Here is a 20,873-nt window from a genome sequence, read left to right as displayed (position 1 = left end):
GCCAACCTCTGCATTATGTTCCTCTTTTATTTTTTTTTCTTTTTTTTTAATTTATATATATATATATATTTTTATTGAGTTGGAAATAGTACAACAGTGCACATGCAAGCCTTATAAAAGCTAGAAAATTAATGTTACATTGTCATGTCCCCTTACCTAGCTCGATTATGTACGTACCTGCCATATGCTCTCAGCTTTCAGTGGTGATGATATATTCATTGGCCTTTCTTTATTCTAAAATTCATGCATGCATCTTGTTTGGATATTTGCGGTGCTAGCCTGCTTGGTCTCTTCCTCTGCCAGCCCCGGCCTTAAGTTGCCTTCGTTTCAATAATCCCATGGGCATTCGATTTCAGTTCATATTACTATATATCTTCGCATTTCTCCTTTTGCCCATGATCTTCTATATATATATATATATATATATATATATATATATATATATATATTTCCACTAGGTCCGGCCAGAATCCTTTTTCAAGCCCCAAACAGGCTGTTGGGAATCAAGTCACGTAGTGTAGTACTCTTAATTAGTTGTCTTATATTATCTCTCATTATGTGGAGTAGTTTGTAATGATTTAGCTCTAACTTAATTATTAATAATGGTGCATATGGCAATTATGGAATTAAACAATATTGAAAAGCTTGTGCAGGATAATGCATGGGTACGTAGGAGATCAACAGTAGTACTATTATATATAGGTACGTACAAATTATATGGAGTAATAAGAAAATAAACTAAATAAATAAAATTCATGCGAAATTAATAAGCTAAGGTAAAAAAGCTATCTTAATTGGGACGTCCATGTTAACCAATATACTGCAATTAGCCAAGACAAGAACAGATCTGCCAGTACTCAACACCAAGCTGGAACTGTCGAAATCATGGGGTCTACTAATTCTGACATAGTCAAGATTTGAGAGAAAAGATTGTTGACTTTTTCTTTATTGTCTTAATACTGTAATCTTGTATTTATGTCATTGTAATCATGCCTTTAGTTACCCGTTACACTACAAGATCATGTATATATAAAGATATGTAAATATGAAATGGAATATACAGTACTTTTTCAAAGTACTCTTCTCTGTTTTGTTGTTATCCTTTCAGTTCATATGTTTGATCGATCTCTACGTGTCAATGTATGTGCTATATATGTCTGCATGCGTTTGCAATGCAAAGAGCTTTGAAGATAAAACCGATCGAAAGATTATAATCATGGTTTCGTTGAAAAAGCTAGAAACGAAGGGGAGTTAATGGAGAAGTGAAGCGACGGTACTGCATGAGACATGATGGCCATTCATTAATGGGGCCTTTCCTTCTTCTTTTTCTTCTTCATTTTTTTTTTTAATTATTAGCTTTAGGTTGCCACGACGTTGTAAGTACTCTTGTGATCTGAGAGTGCTCAGGGGTTCGTTAAAGAGAGAAAAGACTGTTAGATCATGATATATATTTAAGAGTCAACGACATGACTTGGTTGACTTGTGTATCTTCCTCAAATTGCAGTCTATATGTATAAACGTATGGACTATGGAGTAGTCGTAGTGTCACCCAATCATGGAGACCAACCCACCAAAATTGTCTGAATTATATTCTGAGGTTGCTTTTGTCTTCCAATTGGGGGTTGGACGGCGGTGCACTTTTCCCCTTGTACCTGCCGTTTGCATCACTTCTTTCCACCTTTCTTTGCACAGAACAATTTCTCATTCTTTTTTTTTTTTTTTGAGAAATTTAAATCGAGAAATTAGATAATATTGTCTTTTTGTTTTCTATTTTATGAGCACATATATAGTTTAATTGGCGGTCTTGCTGGCCATCCACCGCCTCTGCCGTCCCTCTTCTTTCCAAGCTTCTTTCCTCTTCTTTTATGAGAACTTGAGTTCCACAAACTTCTTGTGCAAGAATGAGTTGTAATGCATCTTTGAAAGAGGTCAAAAGTCTAGCTAGCTGTAGATTATTATGATCATAAATATATATATATATATATATTTATATATAATATAATATGTATAAGCAAGTTCATTTGGCTTAAAAATAAAAGTACTCAAGAAGCTAACCCTGGCATGCTTAAGATATAAAGCTTTCCCGGTACCGAGGCATAAAGAGATTATATTTTAATTATATGTCACGTTTTGAACTTTGCATTGGGGAAAATGTTATTAATTTCTTTCAATCTACACTAGCCTGGCATTGGTAGCCCAAGCCTAGTCTTTTAGGTATAGATTAGATTCCTATATATTTGGAGTCAACTCCTAAGAACTCATGGGATGTGACCAAACATATTGCAGCGAAATTCTGGTTGCTTTTATCTCCTCTAATTAAATTACATCTACTTGCCACAAAATTACATACATATTCATGTATTTTTCAAATAATATATTGGGTTCTTAGAAAAAAAAAATGAAATTATTATAAGGTCATTGTATGAGATTAGTGGTAATGCATTGACTTTTAGGAGGGTTTTTTAGAGTTTTGACCATTTTTATAAGATTGGCATCCAATGAGTGGCTTGACACTTATTTTTTAAGTGTAATAATTTATTTGAGTCTGTTTTAAGGATAAGAACAAAAAGTTTTGAAATTTCTCTTGGGCAGCCACGTTTAAATAGTGAGATGATATGAGATAATTTAAATGAAAGTTAAAAATAAAATAAAATATTATTTTTTAATATTAATATTATTATTTTTAAATTTAAAAAAATTAAATTATTTATTATATTTTATATAAAAATTTAAAAATATTATAATATTATAAAAATAAAATGAGATGAAACCGTTTCTATATTCAAATAAAACGTTATTAACTTATTATAGCTACAATAATTATTCACCGAAATCGTGGCCGTTCACATTTTTTGGGATCTTGACCCATGATTCGTATGATATAACACACCCAACCTAGGGCAGTGGTGGAAGTACCATGCCCACCTAGAGAGAGAGAGAGAGAGTGGCAGACATTAATAAATGGGTCATTAAGCAGTAATGGGTTGGACAGCGTGGGAGGAATGGAGAGAGCAGCAAGTGGTTGTAAGGCTTTAGGCTGGAGTTGTCTGGCATTAGGCATAGCCCAATCCAAACCCTGTCAGGCCCAATACTACAGTTAATTTTTTTCTTATTACATATTTTAAATGGATTACTAATAAAGCTATTTAAAATCTATCAAATCTATCAGTATAACTAAAAATGATAAAATTAAAAATAAATAAAAATCACAATATATCTTCCTTTTATTTCAATGTAATATACTTAATTACTGCTTGATTAAATAATAAACTCCAGGTCCATGAAAATTGTTAAACCATCCTTAAATCTGTGCCTTTCTATTCGTTTTATCCAATCTAATATTCGGTACGGGTATGTAAGACCCACCTTTTTTTGGCAATGCTCTTACATCCTGATTGAGATGTAATTTATATGTAGTTTTAGAGACAAACTAATTTTAATCTAAAGGAAATGATTGGATCATATGGCATCTTTCTTCCTCCTCCACTGGTGGAGAAGATGGTGAGAAGCAAATCACAAATTTATTATGGGTTGGTACCTTTATTCTTTAAAAAGAATAATGATATATACAGTCATAAGTTGTATAATTACTGCATATTATTTTTGAAAAATTAATTTTTTTTTTATGTGAGACTTATATTTATTTATTTTTTTTTTTTTAATGGAGTGGGCGACATTTGCGTATTTTATAACAACAAAATATCATTTATCTTCTTTAAATAGTATTGTAAGACTCTATTCTCAACGATTGGGACCATCTTAAGAGTTTTATTCACGAAAGAGTGTCGTTTTGGTGGCCAAATCTTGGCATTTGTTAGGGGGTCACCTAACATGATTGTCATGTCTGATTATTTTAGGGTAATACTAGAATAAAATAATCAATGTCTCGATGTGATTTTGCACTATGGAGGGTTAAGTATTCATAACAAAACTCTAATTACCAGAGAGAAAAGTCAGAACTCCTTAAAATCACAATTAAATTACAAGGATGAAGACAAAAGTAGCATCCAAAATCTCATATTAGCATTGACAATTGTTTTGAAAGGAATGGCTATCTGAATCTGCGCCCTTAACTTTAAAAAGAGGGAACAAAAAAGAAAGATTTACACGAACCACACCACATTTGACAGCAAAAGAAAGAGCATGTTTTAGCAGAAAGAGTAAAAGGCAAAAGTTATAATCCTATCTAATATCAATCAACCTATTATGGCTAAAGCATGCATGATCCCAACATTAAATTCAAAAGAGAGTTATGGCTCCCAATAAACTCACCCAACACCAACATCATCATACCCATCAACCCAATCAATTTTTTTATTTTATTTTATTTTTTTTAAATTTAATTTCCATCTTCAAAATTCTGATCCATTTTGATCTGCATTTTCCATTTCCTTCCCACTTTCCCACGTTTTCCCATTAGAAAAAGAGAAAATATAGACCCTCTCTCTCTGTCTCTCTGTCTGTACGCACACAAAAACATTGCCCAAACCCCAACTCCCCACAGCATTGGACTTCGTTCCTCTAACCCCCTCCATCTCTCATTGGATCTGAGTTCCAACTTCCAACCCCAAAACCCGTATCTCCTCTTGTCCGATCCTCTCCGAATTCCTCAAAACTCACCCGGATCGAACACACACGCCGCCGTTTTACGCACTGACAGAAAGGGGGCCTCAGGCTCACGGAGATAGAGACAGAGTCGGGCATTCGGATCCAATTGATCCCCGGGCATTTCTCCATTGAAATGGGAAATGCCCGCGAGGTGTATTAGTATTAAACGATGAGCAAAATCGACGACGACGACGAAGAAAACAACAACAAGGACAACGATAACGACAGCGTCGACGACAACGAGTGCTACTACGAATCTCTCGACCGCATCGTCTCCTCCTCCTGCTCTTGCTCTAACTCCAACTCCGATAACGAGGAGAACGACACCGTTTCTTTTTCGGCCTCGCCCAATCATGGGTCGGTACCGAAATTCCCAATGGGCACGTCCAACAAGTACGATGTCTGGATCTCCCAGCCCTCTTCCGTCTCCGAACGCCGCTCCCGTCTTCTCCGCCAAATGGGCCTCAGCAACGACCCGTCCCTGTCCCGGGATAAACCCGCCCGAGATTTCGGATTCGGTGGAGACATTGGCCGATCGGTGTCTTCCGATCGGTTGACTAATCATTCCAGTGCGTCCACCATGGTTCGATCAAAATCAGACGGGAGTGATCGTCAATTTGATGTTAGGCCCACATCAACCTCAGTTTGTGCTCCTCCAGTTCTTTCGACTCCTTCTTCTTCTCCTTCGGTTTCTCTTGTAAATAATAATGATGATAGTTATAAATGCAACCACGCTGTTCTTGTTAAGGCGCGGAGCGGTAATAGTGATGGAGAATCGAGAGCCGCTGCTTCGCCGAATAAGCCGCCCATTGGGAAGAGTAGTTCCAAAAAGGTGGATGAGATCCGTGGCAATTTAACGGTGGGTTTGGATGTTAATTTTGATAGCAATGCAGGTGGTAGTGGTGGGGAAGTTGAGGTGGAGGGTTTGGATTGTAATGGGGTAGGGAGGGAAAGTGAAAAGGTGTGTTTGATTAAGAACCTTGATAATGGGAAGGAGTTTGTGGTGAACGAGATTAGGGAAGATGGGACGTGGAACAAGCTCAAGGAAGTAGGGACTGGGCGGCAGTTGACTATGGAGGAGTTTGAGATGAGTGTTGGGCATTCGCCGATTGTTCAAGAATTGATGCGGCGGCAGAATGTTGAGGAAGGAAATAAGGATAGCTCGGATTCGAATGCAAATGGGGTTGATGGGAGCGGCGCAAAGATGAAGAAGAAAGGGAGTTGGTTTAAGAGCATAAGGAGTGTGGCGAGCTCGGTGACCGGTCAGAAAGAGAGGCGGAGCAGTGATGAGAGGGACACTTCATCCGAGAAGGGTGGGCGGAGGTCGAGCTCTGCCACAGATGATAGCCAGGATGTTTCGTTTCATGGGCCGGAGAGAGTGAAGGTTAGGCAGTATGGGAAGTCATGTAAAGAGCTCACGGCACTCTACAAGAGCCAGGAGATACGGGCACATAATGGGTCTATATGGAGCATTAAGTTTAGTTTGGATGGGAAGTATCTCGCTAGTGCCGGTGAAGATTGCGTTATTCATGTTTGGCAGGTTGTGGAGTCGGATAGGAAGGGGGATCTGTTGATGGATAAACCGGATGATGGGAATATGAGTTTGTTCTTTGTTGCCAATGGGTCGCCGGAACCAACTTTGTTATCGCCAAGTATGGACAATCATCCAGAAAAAAAGAGAAGGGGGAGGTCATCAATGAGCCGGAAATCATTGAGCTTGGATCATGTTGTGGTGCCAGAGACCGTGTTTTCGCTTTCAGAAAAACCGATTTGTTCATTCCGAGGACATCTTGATGATGTGCTTGACCTTTCATGGTCCAAGTCACAGGTTAGTTGCTACTTTTTATGTTTCTATTGGTATGGTTTATTTTCTTTTTCTTTTTAGCAAACAGTGAAGCTCCTCTATGTCATTGTTTGATGTGTTCGGTCTTTTATTTACATAAGCACGTCCAAGTCTCGCATAACAAAATTACAGCGCTGAATTTAGACTACTATCCTGAGGAGAAAATTACAGAAATAGTCATTGTGATCCATCATGGAAGTCATGTGGTTGATTTTAGTTAACAGGTAAAGGTTTTACGATCACTTAATGTGTGCTATTGAGTAACTTATGAACTAATTAACTGTTTATGATTGATGAAAGTTATAACACGAGAACATCATCAACATAGCTGCCTTCTGGATTAAATGTCCAATTCTCACTTTGTAAGCACAAGTTACTGCAGGAGTTATTTCTCTCGTAAGATAGCTTTGAGGATTCGTATTTTATTGGAAGTGTGGGGGGGATATAATTGTTGGGTTTAATGGATCTTTCCCTTTTTATGAGTAGTTTATGGGTATTTTCTTAAAAGTACTAAAAAATGTTTCACTTAGCACTCTGTTTTTATTATAGTTTACATTGAATACTGGATTTGATGGATAGCTAGCCAGATATTATGGACTTGGGAATGGCCGTCGTTGCAAGTAGACATCCAAGCATTATATTTTTCTGTTTTCCGATGATCACCATTTTGAAGTGTCTGCTAGCTCAGGTAATGTCCTGTTGACATGAGTATGGCCAGGCAGCTAGTGTGTACGGCCTGGTTACTCGTAACCAATTAGTGTGACTAAATGTTTATTATGGGGACTTAGCCAAAAAAAAAAATGTTTATTGGGGGGAGGTAATTGATGCTATTGTTCATGCAACGTTCAGCAGTTTGCATTTGGCCTTTTTTCAGAAGACTTAGTGGACGTTTCTGAAATAAATATGTATTGGATACTGTGAAGTTGAATATGCACCTCTAAGTCAACTAATTGAACATTTTATAGAATTTTGAGCCAAATATAGACTTACAAATGTGCCTTCTTTTTTCAGCACTTGCTCTCATCTTCAATGGACAAAACAGTGCGGCTGTGGCATTTGTCTAGCGAGGCTTGTTTGAAAATTTTTTCACACAGCGATTATGGTAAGTCAATGTGACTTGATGTCTTTATTTTTCTTTGTTCGGCCTCTCTTTTGTACCTGTTGAATATTGGCCATTGATATGGATGCTCCTTAAGAAAGTAAAGGACCAATATATCTCATTGATGGATGAAACAAGCTAGCTTTACTTTTAGGTTCATAAGAAAATATAGTATTTCACACTCAAATAAATGAAATTTAGTTTAGTTGGAGGTATCACTTACTGATTTATTATAAAAGTGGGCTTTTCATAACCAGAAATATATTTCCCCCCGTTTTTTTCAGTGAGCTAGTTTGTATACCGCTAATTACACTATTTCTTGGATCTCCCTTGACACAGTAACTTGCATCCAGTTTAATCCTGTTGATGATAGATACTTCATCAGTGGATCCCTAGATGCTAAGGTTCGGATATGGAGCATTCCTGATCGTCAGGTTGTTGATTGGAATGATGTGCATGAGATGGTTACTGCTGCTTGCTATACACCAGATGGTCAGGTTGGTTGTGGCTAATATGCCTAATTTTTTACGTAAAAGACAAGTTGAATTTGTGAAAAATATCATCATTCAATTAGCTCAACGAATTTTGTTGATTCCTGAAGGGTGCACTAGTTGGTTCATACAAGGGGAGTTGCCGTTTGTATAATACATCTGGTATGAGTTTATACAGCTCCCTCTCCTTAGTATGTTTGTGTTGTTGTTGCGTGCATGCAGGCTTGCCTGGTTTAGTCAAGTGTATTGCACATGACTTAATAACTCTATCTGCTCATACTTTCAGAGAATAAGTTGCAACAGAAAAATCAAATCAATCTTCAGAACAAGAAGAAAAAATCTAATCACAAGAAAATCACTGGTTTCCAGGTAATTCAGTGGCCCTACCATCACATTCTGCTATGAAGAACATGAATGATTTCTTTTCCCTTTTGCTCTTTGCTCTGTTCAGTTTTCCCCTGCAAAGCTTATTTTTATATTTACTTTGAGCCGCAAGTTTGTGTGATCTTTTCAGTTTCTGATCAGTTCAAATGAACAGTTTGCTCCAGGAAGTTCATCAGAAGTTCTCATCACTAGTGCAGATTCACGAATTAGGGTTGTTGACAGTGTTGATCTGGTTCACAAGTTTAAAGGTAATAACAAAATACATAAAATGCTGCTTCATTTATTTATTTTTTCCTTCAGCTACATCAAATTGTTCAAGTCATGAATCCATTTATCTAAAACTTGTTTAAGTTGATTAATATGACAGTAATGCAAGAAATTGATTCACATGATTCTTTATTTCCTGAAGTTATCAATGGAATGATTTTTTATTCGTCACTCATAAAAGATTGCAAAAATTTGATCTCTAGGAAGGACCATGGGCTAATAGCCTGGTCAACAATAAGTCAAATTTTAATATTTAGAAGACCACACTGTGGACTACCATAACCTGTTGCAAATGTTTTGAATAGCCTGTTTAATTACAATATGTACTATCTTTTTTTGCTCGGGACTTCTTGGAGATTATTGTCTGTAGTGAATCCTACCTACATGATTTTATTTCTCTTCAATCTATTTTATTCTAGTGCTCTATGCCCATTCACTAACACTAGTAGTAATTAGAAATAATTCGTGGAGTGCACTTACATCTAATAGAAATGTTGTTTTGTCAAAAGGCATCCGAACAGAAGTTGTTGCCTTTGAAAGTTTCTTAAGGTTTGTTTTACAGTGAGAAAGACCAATAGCATTCAACTACCATGAGGGAAGGCGGAAAGAACCCTAATTAGGAAGTGCAATAGATGACCTGAGATCCAATGTGAACTGTCAGTTGAACGAGTGATTCATAGTATTTACGTGATGTAAAGCACTCTAACTCCTATTTATTTCTTCACTGTTTTCCAGCCTTTGATATAATTATTTTGCCCATGGGTGAAGCTTCTAACAGCATATGGTTGTGACTGTCCATCAGCTCTTTTTAGCCTAATTTTTAGATATGTCCTTAATTGTTGAGCTCCCAATTTCCAGTTTGCAACCTTAACCATAAACACTGTGAAAGGGCTCTTTAAGTATTGGTACTTTCAGTTGACAACTTGAAACAGTTTTCCCTTTACTATGAATATTGGACAGTATCTGTAAAGTGAAAGATGTTTCCCTGGGTTCCAAAGCTTCTTCCAAATCCTGGTTAGATGTTCAGAAGTTCCTTATTACATTGATCTTGACAATCAATATTTCATATTCATTGGTTCCCAACTAATATAGTTAAACTGTGCAACTAGATTTTTTGCATCTTTGATGCTGAAAGGCAGGATGTGTTTACTGGAAGTACTTGAAGCATATATGCAAGGGGCCTGTTTACTAGTAGATTGAGACAAGCTTCAAAGTAAATTAGCCAGTGAGCTCTAGCTCAATTAATATTTCCTCTCCCTATAAGAATTAGTGGAAGGAGAGGTTGTGGTATCTAGATCCATTGGTCGGTTTTTGACCATCACAGGTTGTTTCTGTTTGGGGGTTTGAAAAAGTCAAAGTTGGTTTGGATGTTGGTGGTTTAACCATATCCAAACTGTCTGATACATTCTATAGAAACCCTCAGTTTCTCACACCCTCACCACCCAGTTCTCTCATCCATTGGACTGGCCCTAAATCCCACCTTCTCACACCCTAATATCATCTGCCAACTATCTTTGCCAACCCTATTTTCTCACATCTGAATCCAATGAACACTCATGGAGTAGTTTGGTGCTCACCTGTAGAGCAAGTGGGTAAACTGTCCAAAAGATACCCTTCCTTTTGGAGGAGTCGATTATTAATTAAGATTTCAAATAATTGTTACTTGAAATCAAGACAGTGATGACACGTTATATTAACTGCTATATTTAGTAAACTACCTGTGGAGGAGCTTTTCTTTATAAGAACGGAGTTGATGAGTTAATGGTTTTCACCAAATAGTTTGAAATCGGTTGCTGACCTTTGAAAATGCTAGGAGTATGTAAAGCTGGCTCATAAGTTGGAAACGAGAAAGAGAAAATGAGTGATCTATGTATGTATTACACAATATCTTGATACTATGATACTACGATGGACTCCTGCGCTTGGTTTGTTCAAATTTATATGATTGTGATGGCTGTGGGTTAACATTCATTCTTATTCAAGCTCATCTGCTGGTGTATCCTGCACCACTAAAGTAGGAATTCTTGTGCTAGAGCCCGTGCTTAAGATGTAAAACTCAGGTGCAAGTTATTGCGTTTTTGAGTTATCAGTTGTACAGATATCACATGGTTTTAGCCATGATACAATGCAAATTAGGTCTGTCTCACTGGTTTTTTATATCCCGTGGTCATTAGATTTCTTATTAAATTAAAATTACATCTTTAGACAAGAAATACATTGGAAACCGAGTCCTTCAAGCTCATTCTCTGTTATTGGCCATTGAACAGATTTCCATAATTTAAGTTCCCATTCTAATTGCATGAAGATTAGAATTCTAAGTTCTGCAAACTGCAACAGAAGTTGTGAACAAAATGCAGAATGTATAATGATGTATGCATTTGGGCACCTTACTCACGAACCTTAATATTTTACTGTACTGGCATATGCATATTCCGAGTTGAACAACTTTGACAGCATCAGTTGGTGCCTTCTGTGACAGGTTTTCGTAACCAAAACAGTCAAATATCAGCTTCCCTCACTTCAAATGGAAAATATGTTGTCTCCGCCAGTGAGGATTCGTGTGTGTTTGTGTGGAAACACGAAGCTGATTCCCGACCGAATAGGAGCAAAGGTGTCACTGTAACGCACTCCTATGAACATTTCCACTGCCAAGATGTGTCTGCAGCCATCCCTTGGCCTGGCTTGGGTGACTCTTGGGGACTACAAGATAATTACTGCAGGGAACAAAATGGGCTTGACAACAACCTTGATGAGGTCTCCACAGCCAATCATCCGCCTACACCTGTTGAGGAGATTAACGGCGGTTCGCAATCTGCATCCGGCTGCTCGAATAGTCCACTTCATGGAACGATCTCTAGTGCAACCAATAGTTACTTTTTTGATAGAATCTCAGCAACATGGCCAGAGGAAAAACTTCTTGTACCTACCAGGAATCGAAGCAGCCCTCGTGTCAGTGTGGATTTCTTCAATGGGGTAAACCAAAACGTGTCAGCCTGGGGTTTGGTGATTATAACTGCTGGCCTTAGAGGGGAGATTAGAACTTTTCAAAATTTTGGGTTGCCAGTTCGAATATAAGGGGCCAAACCTCAACCTCGAGCTCGGGGGAAACAAGTTGATTCTACTACTGAAGGCAGTACTCTTAACACTTCCCCCCTTACATGGCAAAATTTGTACAGAGAATTGGGTGAGATTTGTAATATTTAGCGGTGTTCTGTTTCTGGTTCATTTGCTAGCCGGATGTGGAGTGCAGATGAAGAGCCAGTCCGACCGAGCATTGAAAAAAAAAAAAAGAAAAAAGAATAGATTTGTTAAAAAGGGAAAAAAAAATACACCTTGAATCTTGAAACCGATGAATTTCTGTAATCGGAAATTGTAGAGTTATGAGCATGGAAAAAGCTTACTGAAATTATAAAATGAAAATTCTTTTACGGTTCGTTTTCAATGGTTTTGTTTCATCGAAATCCGTCTGTGTTTAAGTTCGCTTATGATGGGCCAGGTTTGAGATTCAGGAGTTCCGGCTAAACTTGTCATGCTAGATAGGATTGGAATGTCGCCTATTTAATTTAAATATATATATATATATTATTAAATTTCTTTTTTATATAAGTTTAATATTTTTTTATTTTTTTAAATGAGTCCACGCCGTTTTAGAACTCTTATTTTTTTACACATAAACACAACGGATGTGAAAAATTTTCACATTAGCCATATTAAAAAATATTGGTATTTTAGTTTTTTTGAAATTATAATGAATTTTACTATTAATAATCTGTTGACACATCGATTTATGTAGAGAAAAACTCTCCAAGAAGTATGGGGCAGAAACAGTAGATTATAAATAATAGGTAGCTGAGTCTTGAAAGCTACTTGCATATTTTACTCAAAATTTTGAATTTCGTTTTGAACCGGCCGGTACTAGTTGATATATCGGATTTCGACTAATATACAAATTTTGGCTATTATTTTTTATTTTTTTCATTTTCTCGAATTTCGCTCATTTTTTGACCCCACAATTTAGACCAGATTATTTATAATATATATATATATATATAATTTATTTATATATAGATTATTCTGAAACAGTATCGATACCGAAATATCTCATTTCAATGCCTTAACCGAAACAGTCACCAAAACGGTATATTCAAAACATTGATTTTACTCCCTCCTAGCTAGGTCAAACTATATAAATTAAAGCGCACTCACATTTGAGTCCGAGTTTTCATTAGGATGAACTATAATCCCAACCATTTGGATAGAAAGATAAAATGAGATGATTTGTTAATAATAATGAAATAGTTTGAGTTAATATCTTTTAAAGAGTTTTGAGAAAATAGAGAGAAAGTTAAAAAAAAATATTATAAAGTTAAACAATCATTAGAATATAATTTTTGTTTAGTAATTTAAAAAAGTTAAATTACTTTTTTGTATTTCGTTTTGAAGTTTAGGAAAGTTTAATAATTGGGTAATGATTAAATGAAAAATTTGAATATTTAAAATTGAAAAGTATTTGTGTTTGTGGTATTTGCAGTGTTTGGATATTGAGATGAGATGAATTAGGAGGATATTGCTATCCAAACCAAGCACCTTGTTTTGATTGAGAGATGAGATGATTTGTGAATAGTAATGAGATTTGTGAGTTGAAATTTATGAATAGTAGTGAGATGAATTGAGTTGATCTCTTGATCTAAATCGACTCTAAGAGTTTCAAATAAAGTTTTTTGTTATTTTTTTTCAAAGTTTGAACTTTTCACTCATGTAAGTTAAAAGAAGAAAGGGTAAAAAGAAAGTAATGAATATTAGCCAGATTGAAAAGCGCCTAAAAATACTTGAAATTATATTTCTCATGGAAATTCCACGCCTACAATTACTATATTTTCGAATTTCGAAACCCGGTATGATTATTTATCGTTATGAGATGGAATTAAGCCTTTTGGGCTAAGCCCATTATCATTAGTGTTCTTATTATCACGTCCACGTCGCTTAATCTTGGGGCTGTCTTATCTCCCCCACCAAAGCTACGGGCCTGTCGAAGTTGCCATGTAGACCCATGACAATCACTTAAACCATTATAGGGGCTAAACAGCATTAAAGCCATAACAGATGAACCAAAGCCTGGCTCAAATTGCACTTCCAGTCCAAAATATGTGCCCCACATACCCTATCCTTCTACAGTATTTTCAGGTTTCAGTCCCATGCCTTGGGGGTGGAGCACTTTGGAGTTTGGTGAGCGGACCAGACTATCCCCTTCTATGCCCATCAATCATACGGTAATTAAAGAAAAAGCATAAAAAATATCTATGGAAATCCAAGACTCGAAGCCTCATTGGTTGCTTGAGATTGATGTGGCAGACTCACATACTGCTATTTATCTTATCCTCTTTGCCTCCCATATCAAAAATGTTATGCTGTTTTGTCACGCATCAGCGAACAACTCTATATAAATACTACTTGAATTCCTTTCCGAATGCTTATGCTCAGCTCCATTTTTGTCACCCCAAACTCTGCTCTGAACTCGTAATAAAGGATTTGAAAACCCAATTCAAAGCTGTTGAAACTACCAATGGCTCTCCAGGCTACCTCTCTGGTTTCCTCTTCCTTCTCCATCCCAAAAGAGGTTTGTCATTACTTTGCTATGCTTTAAAGGAGCTTTTTCTACTGGTTACTTGGGCCATCATTGGATCGAACGTTATTTTTTTTAGAAGCATGTTTTTTTCCTAAATTTTCTGTCCAAACATGCCCTCAAAAACAACTTACCAGATTTGATATTTTGGAGGTTTTCATATTTGCAGGGCAAGTGCAGTGCATCCTCCAAGGATTCGAGTCTATTTGGAGTTTCATTCTCAGAGCTTGTCAAAGCTGACTTCAGCTCTTCTGCATTAAGGTGTAAGGTAGTTTGCAACAACGTCAATTACTTCTTTCTTTGCAGAGAGAAATAATTTGTTTCTGATCCACCGTTGTTCAGATAGCTAAGCAATGACTTATGTTCTACTATGATAATGCTACGAGTTTTTTGTATTGAGAAATGTTAAAGTGGCCAAATTAGCCAAATAATGCTGCAAATATTGTAGGAATACACAAACTATTCACTAGTAGAAATGATAAAGTGGCACTTGTGTCTAAAGCTTTGGCTGACAGGGAAGGATCAATTTCCTCTAATCCATAATCTAAGGAGGAGAACGCTAAGATCTGATGTTTAAAACTTCAAAATTGAAGTCCAAAGTGTGAAATCACTGCCCCTGTTCTAAAAGTTTAAGCCGATAGAAATATTTAATTAAATAGGATAAAATGTAGATTCATGATTCAAATTAAGAACCTCTATTTTAATATTACGTAAAATCATCACTTGTTCCGTTTAAAAAGAAGTAGATTTTATTATTTATTTTATACATTATCACAAAGCAGGGGCTTTTGTTGTTTTCTTGGTTTATGAGAATGGAACGAAATGGTTTATCGGTTTCTGTGTGTACTATAACGCAAGTGACTTCTAATTGCAGAGTGAATTTAAGCAAAGAGTCGGGACAGTTCGAGCTCAGACAGTGACTACAACTCCAGCAGTCAATAAGACTACACCAGAGGGGAAGAAAACTCTCAGAAAGGGCAGTGTTGTGATTACTGGTGCCTCCTCTGGATTGGGTCTGGCCACAGCCAAGGCTCTGGCTGAAACTGGAAAATGGCACGTAATTATGGCCTGCAGGGATTTTCTGAAGACCGAAAGAGCTGCTAAATCAGCTGGCATTGCCAAGGAAAATTATACCATAATGCACTTAGACCTTGCCTCGCTTGACAGTGTCCGTCAATTTGTAGATAACTTCCGGCGGTCTGGCCGGCCACTTGATGTGTTAGTCTGCAATGCAGCCGTTTATTTGCCAACTGCTAAGGAGCCTACATATACTGCTGAAGGGTTTGAGCTTAGTGTTGGCACTAACCATCTCGGTCACTTCCTTCTCTCACGGTTGCTGCTTGAGGACTTGAACAAATCTGACTACCCATCAAAGCGTCTCATCATTGTGGGCTCAATTACTGGTACCGATTCATTTTGAATAATACTCAAGTTTCAGATTCTGCTTGTCTCTCTGATAGTGTTTTGATTCCGAATCTGTAACCCAATTTTGTCACTAAAACTTATGTGCTGACTGTGAACAAATCAGGGAACACAAATACCTTGGCTGGAAATGTACCTCCTAAGGCCAATCTCGGGGATATGAGGGGACTTGCAGGGGGCTTAACTGGGCTAAACACTTCGGCCATGATTGATGGTGGAGATTTTGATGGTGCCAAGGCCTACAAGGACAGCAAAGTCTGCAACATGCTCACCATGCAAGAGTTCCACAGGCGCTACCACGAGGAAACAGGCATAACATTTGCTTCCCTTTACCCGGGTTGCATTGCCACAACAGGCTTGTTTAGGGAGCACATCCCCTTGTTCAGGCTCCTCTTCCCACCATTCCAGAAATATATCACCAAGGGCTTTGTCTCTGAAGAAGAATCTGGGAAAAGACTCGCTCAGGTAAGGATAGTAGAGAAACAGCACTGATTCTTCATATTGCATATGTTTGATTTTTGTCGGGCATGATTTTAACCGGTTGCCTCTAATGTAGGTTGTGAGCGATCCGAGCTTAACAAAGTCTGGTGTTTACTGGAGCTGGAACAAGGATTCAGCTTCATTTGAGAACCAGTTATCTCAAGAAGCTAGCAATGCAGATAAGGCTCGGAAAGTGTGGGAAATCAGTGAGAAACTTGTTGGTTTGGCCTAATCAAGAACCTTGAGATCCTCGTCGACTTAACTTTGATGTGGGAGAGGATGATATCAGAGAGACTGTATCCAGTCTCGAGTGTGGAGTTTGGACTCGGAGGATGTGTTGTTGTAAACAATTTTCTCTTGTAGAAGTAGATTTTACTTCTTGTAATTGTCAATAAAAGTCACTATTGTTGCAAAAGCACCAACATCCCGGAAGCTGCGCTTTTTTAGTCTTTTTGTCCTAATTTTGGAAGACTGACTCGCGCGATTTAAAACTTGCGAGGAACGTCCGGGTTTCTTCCTCCATATCTGAGGCTAATAATAGCTGAACAAAACCACCCATCTCTTCCTGAAGAGAGAATAATAAAAAAGAAGATGATATAGTCTATCGAGAAAATCCACCGAAGAAAGGTATTGACAGTATACGTTGTACTTTTTTTAAGCATATGTAAGAATGTATGTGTTTTAAAAAAAAAAACACTAAAAAAATACATACAAATGATTAATTTAAAAAAAAAAAAAACTAATCGGTACAATATTTTGGTAGACTTTCTTGGTGGCACTAGCATTACTCAGATAATAATATTACCCATCTCTGGAATTTTAGGAAACCATACAACTAATTATTTTGTTGACCACTGTAGCACAGGAAAAGTAATAGAGAATCCGAAGCTTTAACAGATATAATTATTTTTTTCTCAGTATTCCTTCCAAATGAGACTAAGAATTTCAGAGGTTTGGATCCTCAACTCATCATATAATTTTTTTAAATTTCAACATAAAATATAATAAACAATTCAACTTTTTCAAATCTTAAAATAATAATAATATTAAAAAAATAATATTCTAATAATATTTTATCAACTCAATTCAATTCAACGTCTAAACGCAACCTAATCTCTAGGTATTGCATTAATTTTAACGCCATTTAAATACTGAACTTTCTTTGCAGGTTATGTACATTAAGGCTTCGTTTGGTTACCAAACATCTCTCAACTCATCTCAACTCATTATTACAATTTTTTCAAATCCCAACATAAAATATAATAAACAATTCAACTTTTTCAAATCTCCAAATAATAATAATATTAAAAAATAATATTCTAACAATATTTTATCATCTCAACTCAGCTCAGCTCAGCTCAACTCAACTCAACTCAACTCAACTCAACATCCAAACACAACCTAACACACTCAACCAACCTCTTTTTTTAAGCATAAATGCAGTCCCAACTGAATGTAAATCAATGTTTGTTTTTCCCCCGAGGGAATGTAAGGCAGTTGCTGATGATGCTCACATGGCCAAAGTCATGATATAATAATCAGAGAAAATAATAATAATAATAATAATAATCCACAGGGAAAAAATCTTCCGCTCATTATTTTTCTGGATTCATTGTCTACTCAAGTGCAAGAGAAGCTTGGACAATTCAAATATACAAGTTCAAACATTTTACATATTTACAGGTTCCGTCACAGTTTTGTACACAGAAGCTGACTCGTACATATTTGGCGTATTTATTCAGTAGAAAGCACCTTAAAGCTCATATCCAGGGAACCTGGCTTCAGATGGTTCAGTCATGTCCAAGAAAAGATAAGCCATTCCTCCCATACCTTCAAACAGGGAATAAGGACGATCACCTCCATGCATCTTCCCCTCCGATATCAGTTTTTGTGCCCTATCAAGCACAAAGCAAGCAAATGCTTTTGCCCTGTATAAGTACTTGGCATTACCAGTTAATCGGAAGAGTGATAGAAACACATAGGCGTTCCCGCTGATGCCATGGCAAATTCCCACTCGCTTAAGCAGACCCCTGTGCCATACCACCTCTCCCGCATCCACAGCTGCTTGCAGAAACTCATCAGCTCCAAAAGCCTGATGATTTAAAATATTTTTAACAAGACACTCGTCACAATTCACATGTCTGGATGTTACATGGAAAATAGATTTTTGTCTACTATATGGCAGATTACTTCCTTTCACTTTTAAGAATAGTGAGTCTTAAGGACTCTGCTGTGGAGTGGTTCCCCGTCATAAAAAAAAAAATACTTTAAAGAATATCACCAGCTACAAGCTCATCATTCGCTGTTACCAACTCTATTACCAAATAGAAGATGGTAGTTTCAAGTGATCTTATCATAAGGTTTGCGCATAAAGCTATTAATCCAGAAACTTTGTCCATTTAGTAAGCTAGATAAGTTAGCAGTGAATATAGTAAGTTAGATAAGGATTACCTCAGCTGCTTTCACAAGGGTAAGAGCAATTCCAGGAGCACCATGGCACCAGTGCACTAGACGGTCTGATTCACTTCCTTCACTTGAAGAATAATTGCCACTAGGGAAACGATTTTTCATCATATAACGTAGGGTGCCCTTGACATCCTCCATCTCATCTGGTTTCAGTTCCATGTCCATCAAAACATGCATAATCCCTGCCAGTCCATGGGCAGCACCCCAGTACCCCTTCCCATGCCATTCATACATCAATGGACATTTTCCCTTGCTTGACAGTCTTCTACCAGCCTTTATTATATCATTCACCGCAGTTCTCTTCATAAATGAAAATCCAAATTGGTAGATTTTGTTTTTTCTTATCTTCTGATTTAAAAATGTTGAGCTGAAAAGATATGGGAGAGAAACAAAAAAAATATCTTACTGTTTGGGAAGCAGATATAGTGTCTTTACCAATATGCTTGTTTAAGAATGAACAGGCCCACAAGAATCCTGCTCTCCCATATAATAATTCATTTGGCAGATCACTGGGCAGTTTAATCTGCTCACGAGGGCAAAATGAATTTCAAATTCATATAAATGATTAGATATTAACTTCTAAGGAGATTATCATTAAAGTAATAAAGATTAAATATGAGATTAATACCACTTTAAACTGTGTCAAGTAGTGATCAAGCAGCCTTTTGTCACCAGCATGCTTCGCTATGACGGCCCCAAGAGCACAAACGCCAGCCCTTCCACATATAAATGTCACACGCCTGCAATCCCATGCAACACAAAACAAAACTAATCAAGTTAAATTATTCATTTGCAATGGCAGGTAAGCTAGAATTGGAAGCAGCACTATAGTAATCAATCTAAGGTTCAAATGACAACCCAACCCTTCTTTTATTTTTATCTTTTCTAGTTAGTATACAACATAACAACCCTAGTTCATCCGATTTGTTCCTTTCTCAGGCAATAAGCTACGTTACAATCTGCGCGACAGCCCTAGTTGAATTAATTAGCTCATTTCAAACATATGGTAAGCTAGAATTGCACTCGCGGTAGGTGCAAGGTTGCAGCCAATTTGAGCTACCTATGTCACAAAAACTAAAAGCAAAACAAAACAAAGAAAGAAAAAAACTCACAATATTTTTTTCAACTAAAGAACTAAAAACTATGCATCGCTGTAGACTGACTAAAATGGAACAAGAAAAGACTGAACCAATCATTGGGCGCGGATTTCCCCCCAATTTTCCGTGTACTATGCATCCAAAATCCTGCGTAAGCTAGCACACGAGTGAGTGCACAATTCCAATTGCTTCAAGCAATATCACTTTGAATCACATAGTATCAAGCAACAACCTTTGTTGATCAAAATTGCTCATTCCGAACCGAATTCAGGGTAAACTAAAAACAAAGCAAGGCTGATAGTTGTGCATAGCCCGAAAATCCCAATCAATTCAAACAATCTTGGTTTGCAAAAAAAAAAAAAAAAAAACTGCTCATTTCGAAAGGCTGAGAGTACCCAGAATCTCCAGAAGCTGAATCACAAGCCTTGACAAGCTCAGAGCACAGTTTGAGATCATTCTGATTCTTGGTAACTTGGTAAGCTTTAAAAACCAAGTACGCCGTCCCAAGAGCACCGGTGTAGAGAGTATAATCATGAACACGCTTTGCACTCAGTCCCCATGTCTCCCTCACCACCTGAAACCCAAAAAATTAGAACCGAACTCCATAGGAGACATTCCAGAGTCCCCAAAAAGACCCCCATAAACCCAAAACCCAAAGCGAATATTTAACCGAAAAAGGGGAAGGTTTCACTTGGCGGGCATCCCTAAAATCCCAAAATACCGTGGAAATCCACAAATTCCAAACGCTCAGTTTCAGTGAAACCTCCAAGTAGTGTTGTGGGTACCGCTTCTTTGAGGTCTAGCGCTGAAGTTTTGAGCCTCTCCGAGAGTGATCTGTAGGGAAGATGTAGGAGTTTCGAAAGTGAGTCGCTGGCTCTTTCAGAGGCTGCTTCGTTCTCTGCTGTCTCTTCTACAAAGTCCGGCAGTACGTTTGTGAAGAAACGGTCTGCCATCACCGTCTCTCTGGAAATTTGTTGATAATTATCAAATATGTTACCAAACAAAATTTCAAAAATATATATAAAGTCTCATTTTTACTCGGTTTTCCTTTAAGATTACTTGGGCCTACACGGGGCCCTCATTAACCACCAGA

The 20,873-nt window shown here is 37.2% G+C and overlaps 3 protein-coding genes and 2 long non-coding RNA genes across 5 annotated transcripts; 2 read left to right on the top strand and 3 right to left on the bottom strand.

Annotated features, from left to right (window-relative positions):
* The first annotated feature begins 4,239 nt into the window (after positions 1-4,239).
* Positions 4,240-12,134, top strand: LOC121234812 (WD repeat-containing protein 44-like). The gene is made up of 7 exons (XM_041130922.1): positions 4,240-6,436; positions 7,463-7,553; positions 7,890-8,047; positions 8,152-8,203; positions 8,328-8,410; positions 8,580-8,673; positions 11,172-12,134. The coding sequence occupies exons 1-7, from the start codon at positions 4,778-4,780 to the stop codon at positions 11,765-11,767; spliced, it is 2,733 nt and encodes a 910-aa protein (XP_040986856.1). The 5' UTR covers positions 4,240-4,777; the 3' UTR covers positions 11,768-12,134.
* On the bottom strand, positions 10,776-11,918 carry LOC121234813. The gene is made up of 2 exons (XR_005934454.1): positions 11,778-11,918; positions 10,776-11,615 (listed from the first exon to the last, which is right to left on the bottom strand). It is a non-coding gene; the product is annotated as an uncharacterized LOC121234813 (long non-coding RNA).
* A 1,959-nt stretch (positions 12,135-14,093) lies between the features above and the next one.
* LOC121235273 (protochlorophyllide reductase, chloroplastic) lies at positions 14,094-16,627 on the top strand. Its single transcript, XM_041131599.1, has 5 exons — positions 14,094-14,309; positions 14,485-14,583; positions 15,190-15,718; positions 15,844-16,202; positions 16,294-16,627. The coding sequence occupies exons 1-5, from the start codon at positions 14,256-14,258 to the stop codon at positions 16,447-16,449; spliced, it is 1,197 nt and encodes a 398-aa protein (XP_040987533.1). The 5' UTR covers positions 14,094-14,255; the 3' UTR covers positions 16,450-16,627.
* A 1,136-nt stretch (positions 16,628-17,763) lies between these two features.
* Positions 17,764-20,777, bottom strand: LOC121235268 (lanC-like protein GCR2). Its single transcript, XM_041131596.1, has 6 exons — positions 20,566-20,777; positions 20,176-20,354; positions 19,312-19,423; positions 19,090-19,206; positions 18,669-18,983; positions 17,764-18,309 (listed from the first exon to the last, which is right to left on the bottom strand). The coding sequence occupies exons 1-6, from the start codon at positions 20,731-20,733 to the stop codon at positions 17,971-17,973; spliced, it is 1,230 nt and encodes a 409-aa protein (XP_040987530.1). The 5' UTR covers positions 20,734-20,777; the 3' UTR covers positions 17,764-17,970.
* LOC121235272 lies at positions 19,594-20,169 on the bottom strand. The gene is made up of 2 exons (XR_005934555.1): positions 20,013-20,169; positions 19,594-19,927 (listed from the first exon to the last, which is right to left on the bottom strand). It is a non-coding gene; the product is annotated as an uncharacterized LOC121235272 (long non-coding RNA).
* Positions 20,778-20,873: the final 96 nt, after the last annotated feature.

Source organism: Juglans microcarpa x Juglans regia, chromosome 6D (genome assembly GCF_004785595.1).
Source record: "Juglans microcarpa x Juglans regia isolate MS1-56 chromosome 6D, Jm3101_v1.0, whole genome shotgun sequence".
NCBI classification, from domain to species: Eukaryota; Viridiplantae; Streptophyta; class Magnoliopsida; order Fagales; family Juglandaceae; genus Juglans; species Juglans microcarpa x Juglans regia.
The sequence above is the reverse complement of the archived record's forward strand: the minus strand, read 5'-3'. Positions and strand labels throughout refer to the sequence as shown.

Bases quoted from the DNA above. Each gene is read 5' to 3' on its own strand.
- LOC121234812 (XM_041130922.1), top strand. From the start codon at position 4,778: ATGAGCAAAATCGACGACGACGACGAAGAAAACAACAACAAGGACAAC. The intron at 8,048-8,151 runs GTTGGTTGTGGC...TGATTCCTGAAG, and splicing joins GCTATACACCAGATGGTCAG to GGTGCACTAGTTGGTTCATA. The intron at 8,204-8,327 runs GTATGAGTTTAT...TCATACTTTCAG, and splicing joins CCGTTTGTATAATACATCTG to AGAATAAGTTGCAACAGAAA.
- LOC121235273 (XM_041131599.1), top strand. From the start codon at position 14,256: ATGGCTCTCCAGGCTACCTCTCTGGTTTCCTCTTCCTTCTCCATCCCA. The intron at 15,719-15,843 runs GTACCGATTCAT...TGAACAAATCAG, and splicing joins CATTGTGGGCTCAATTACTG to GGAACACAAATACCTTGGCT. The intron at 16,203-16,293 runs GTAAGGATAGTA...CCTCTAATGTAG, and splicing joins CTGGGAAAAGACTCGCTCAG to GTTGTGAGCGATCCGAGCTT.
- LOC121235268 (XM_041131596.1), bottom strand. From the start codon at position 20,733: ATGGCAGACCGTTTCTTCACAAACGTACTGCCGGACTTTGTAGAAGAG. The intron at 19,207-19,311 runs GTATTAATCTCA...CCTCGTGAGCAG, and splicing joins ACTTGACACAGTTTAAAGTG to ATTAAACTGCCCAGTGATCT. The intron at 18,310-18,668 runs GTAATCCTTATC...TTAAATCATCAG, and splicing joins CCCTTGTGAAAGCAGCTGAG to GCTTTTGGAGCTGATGAGTT.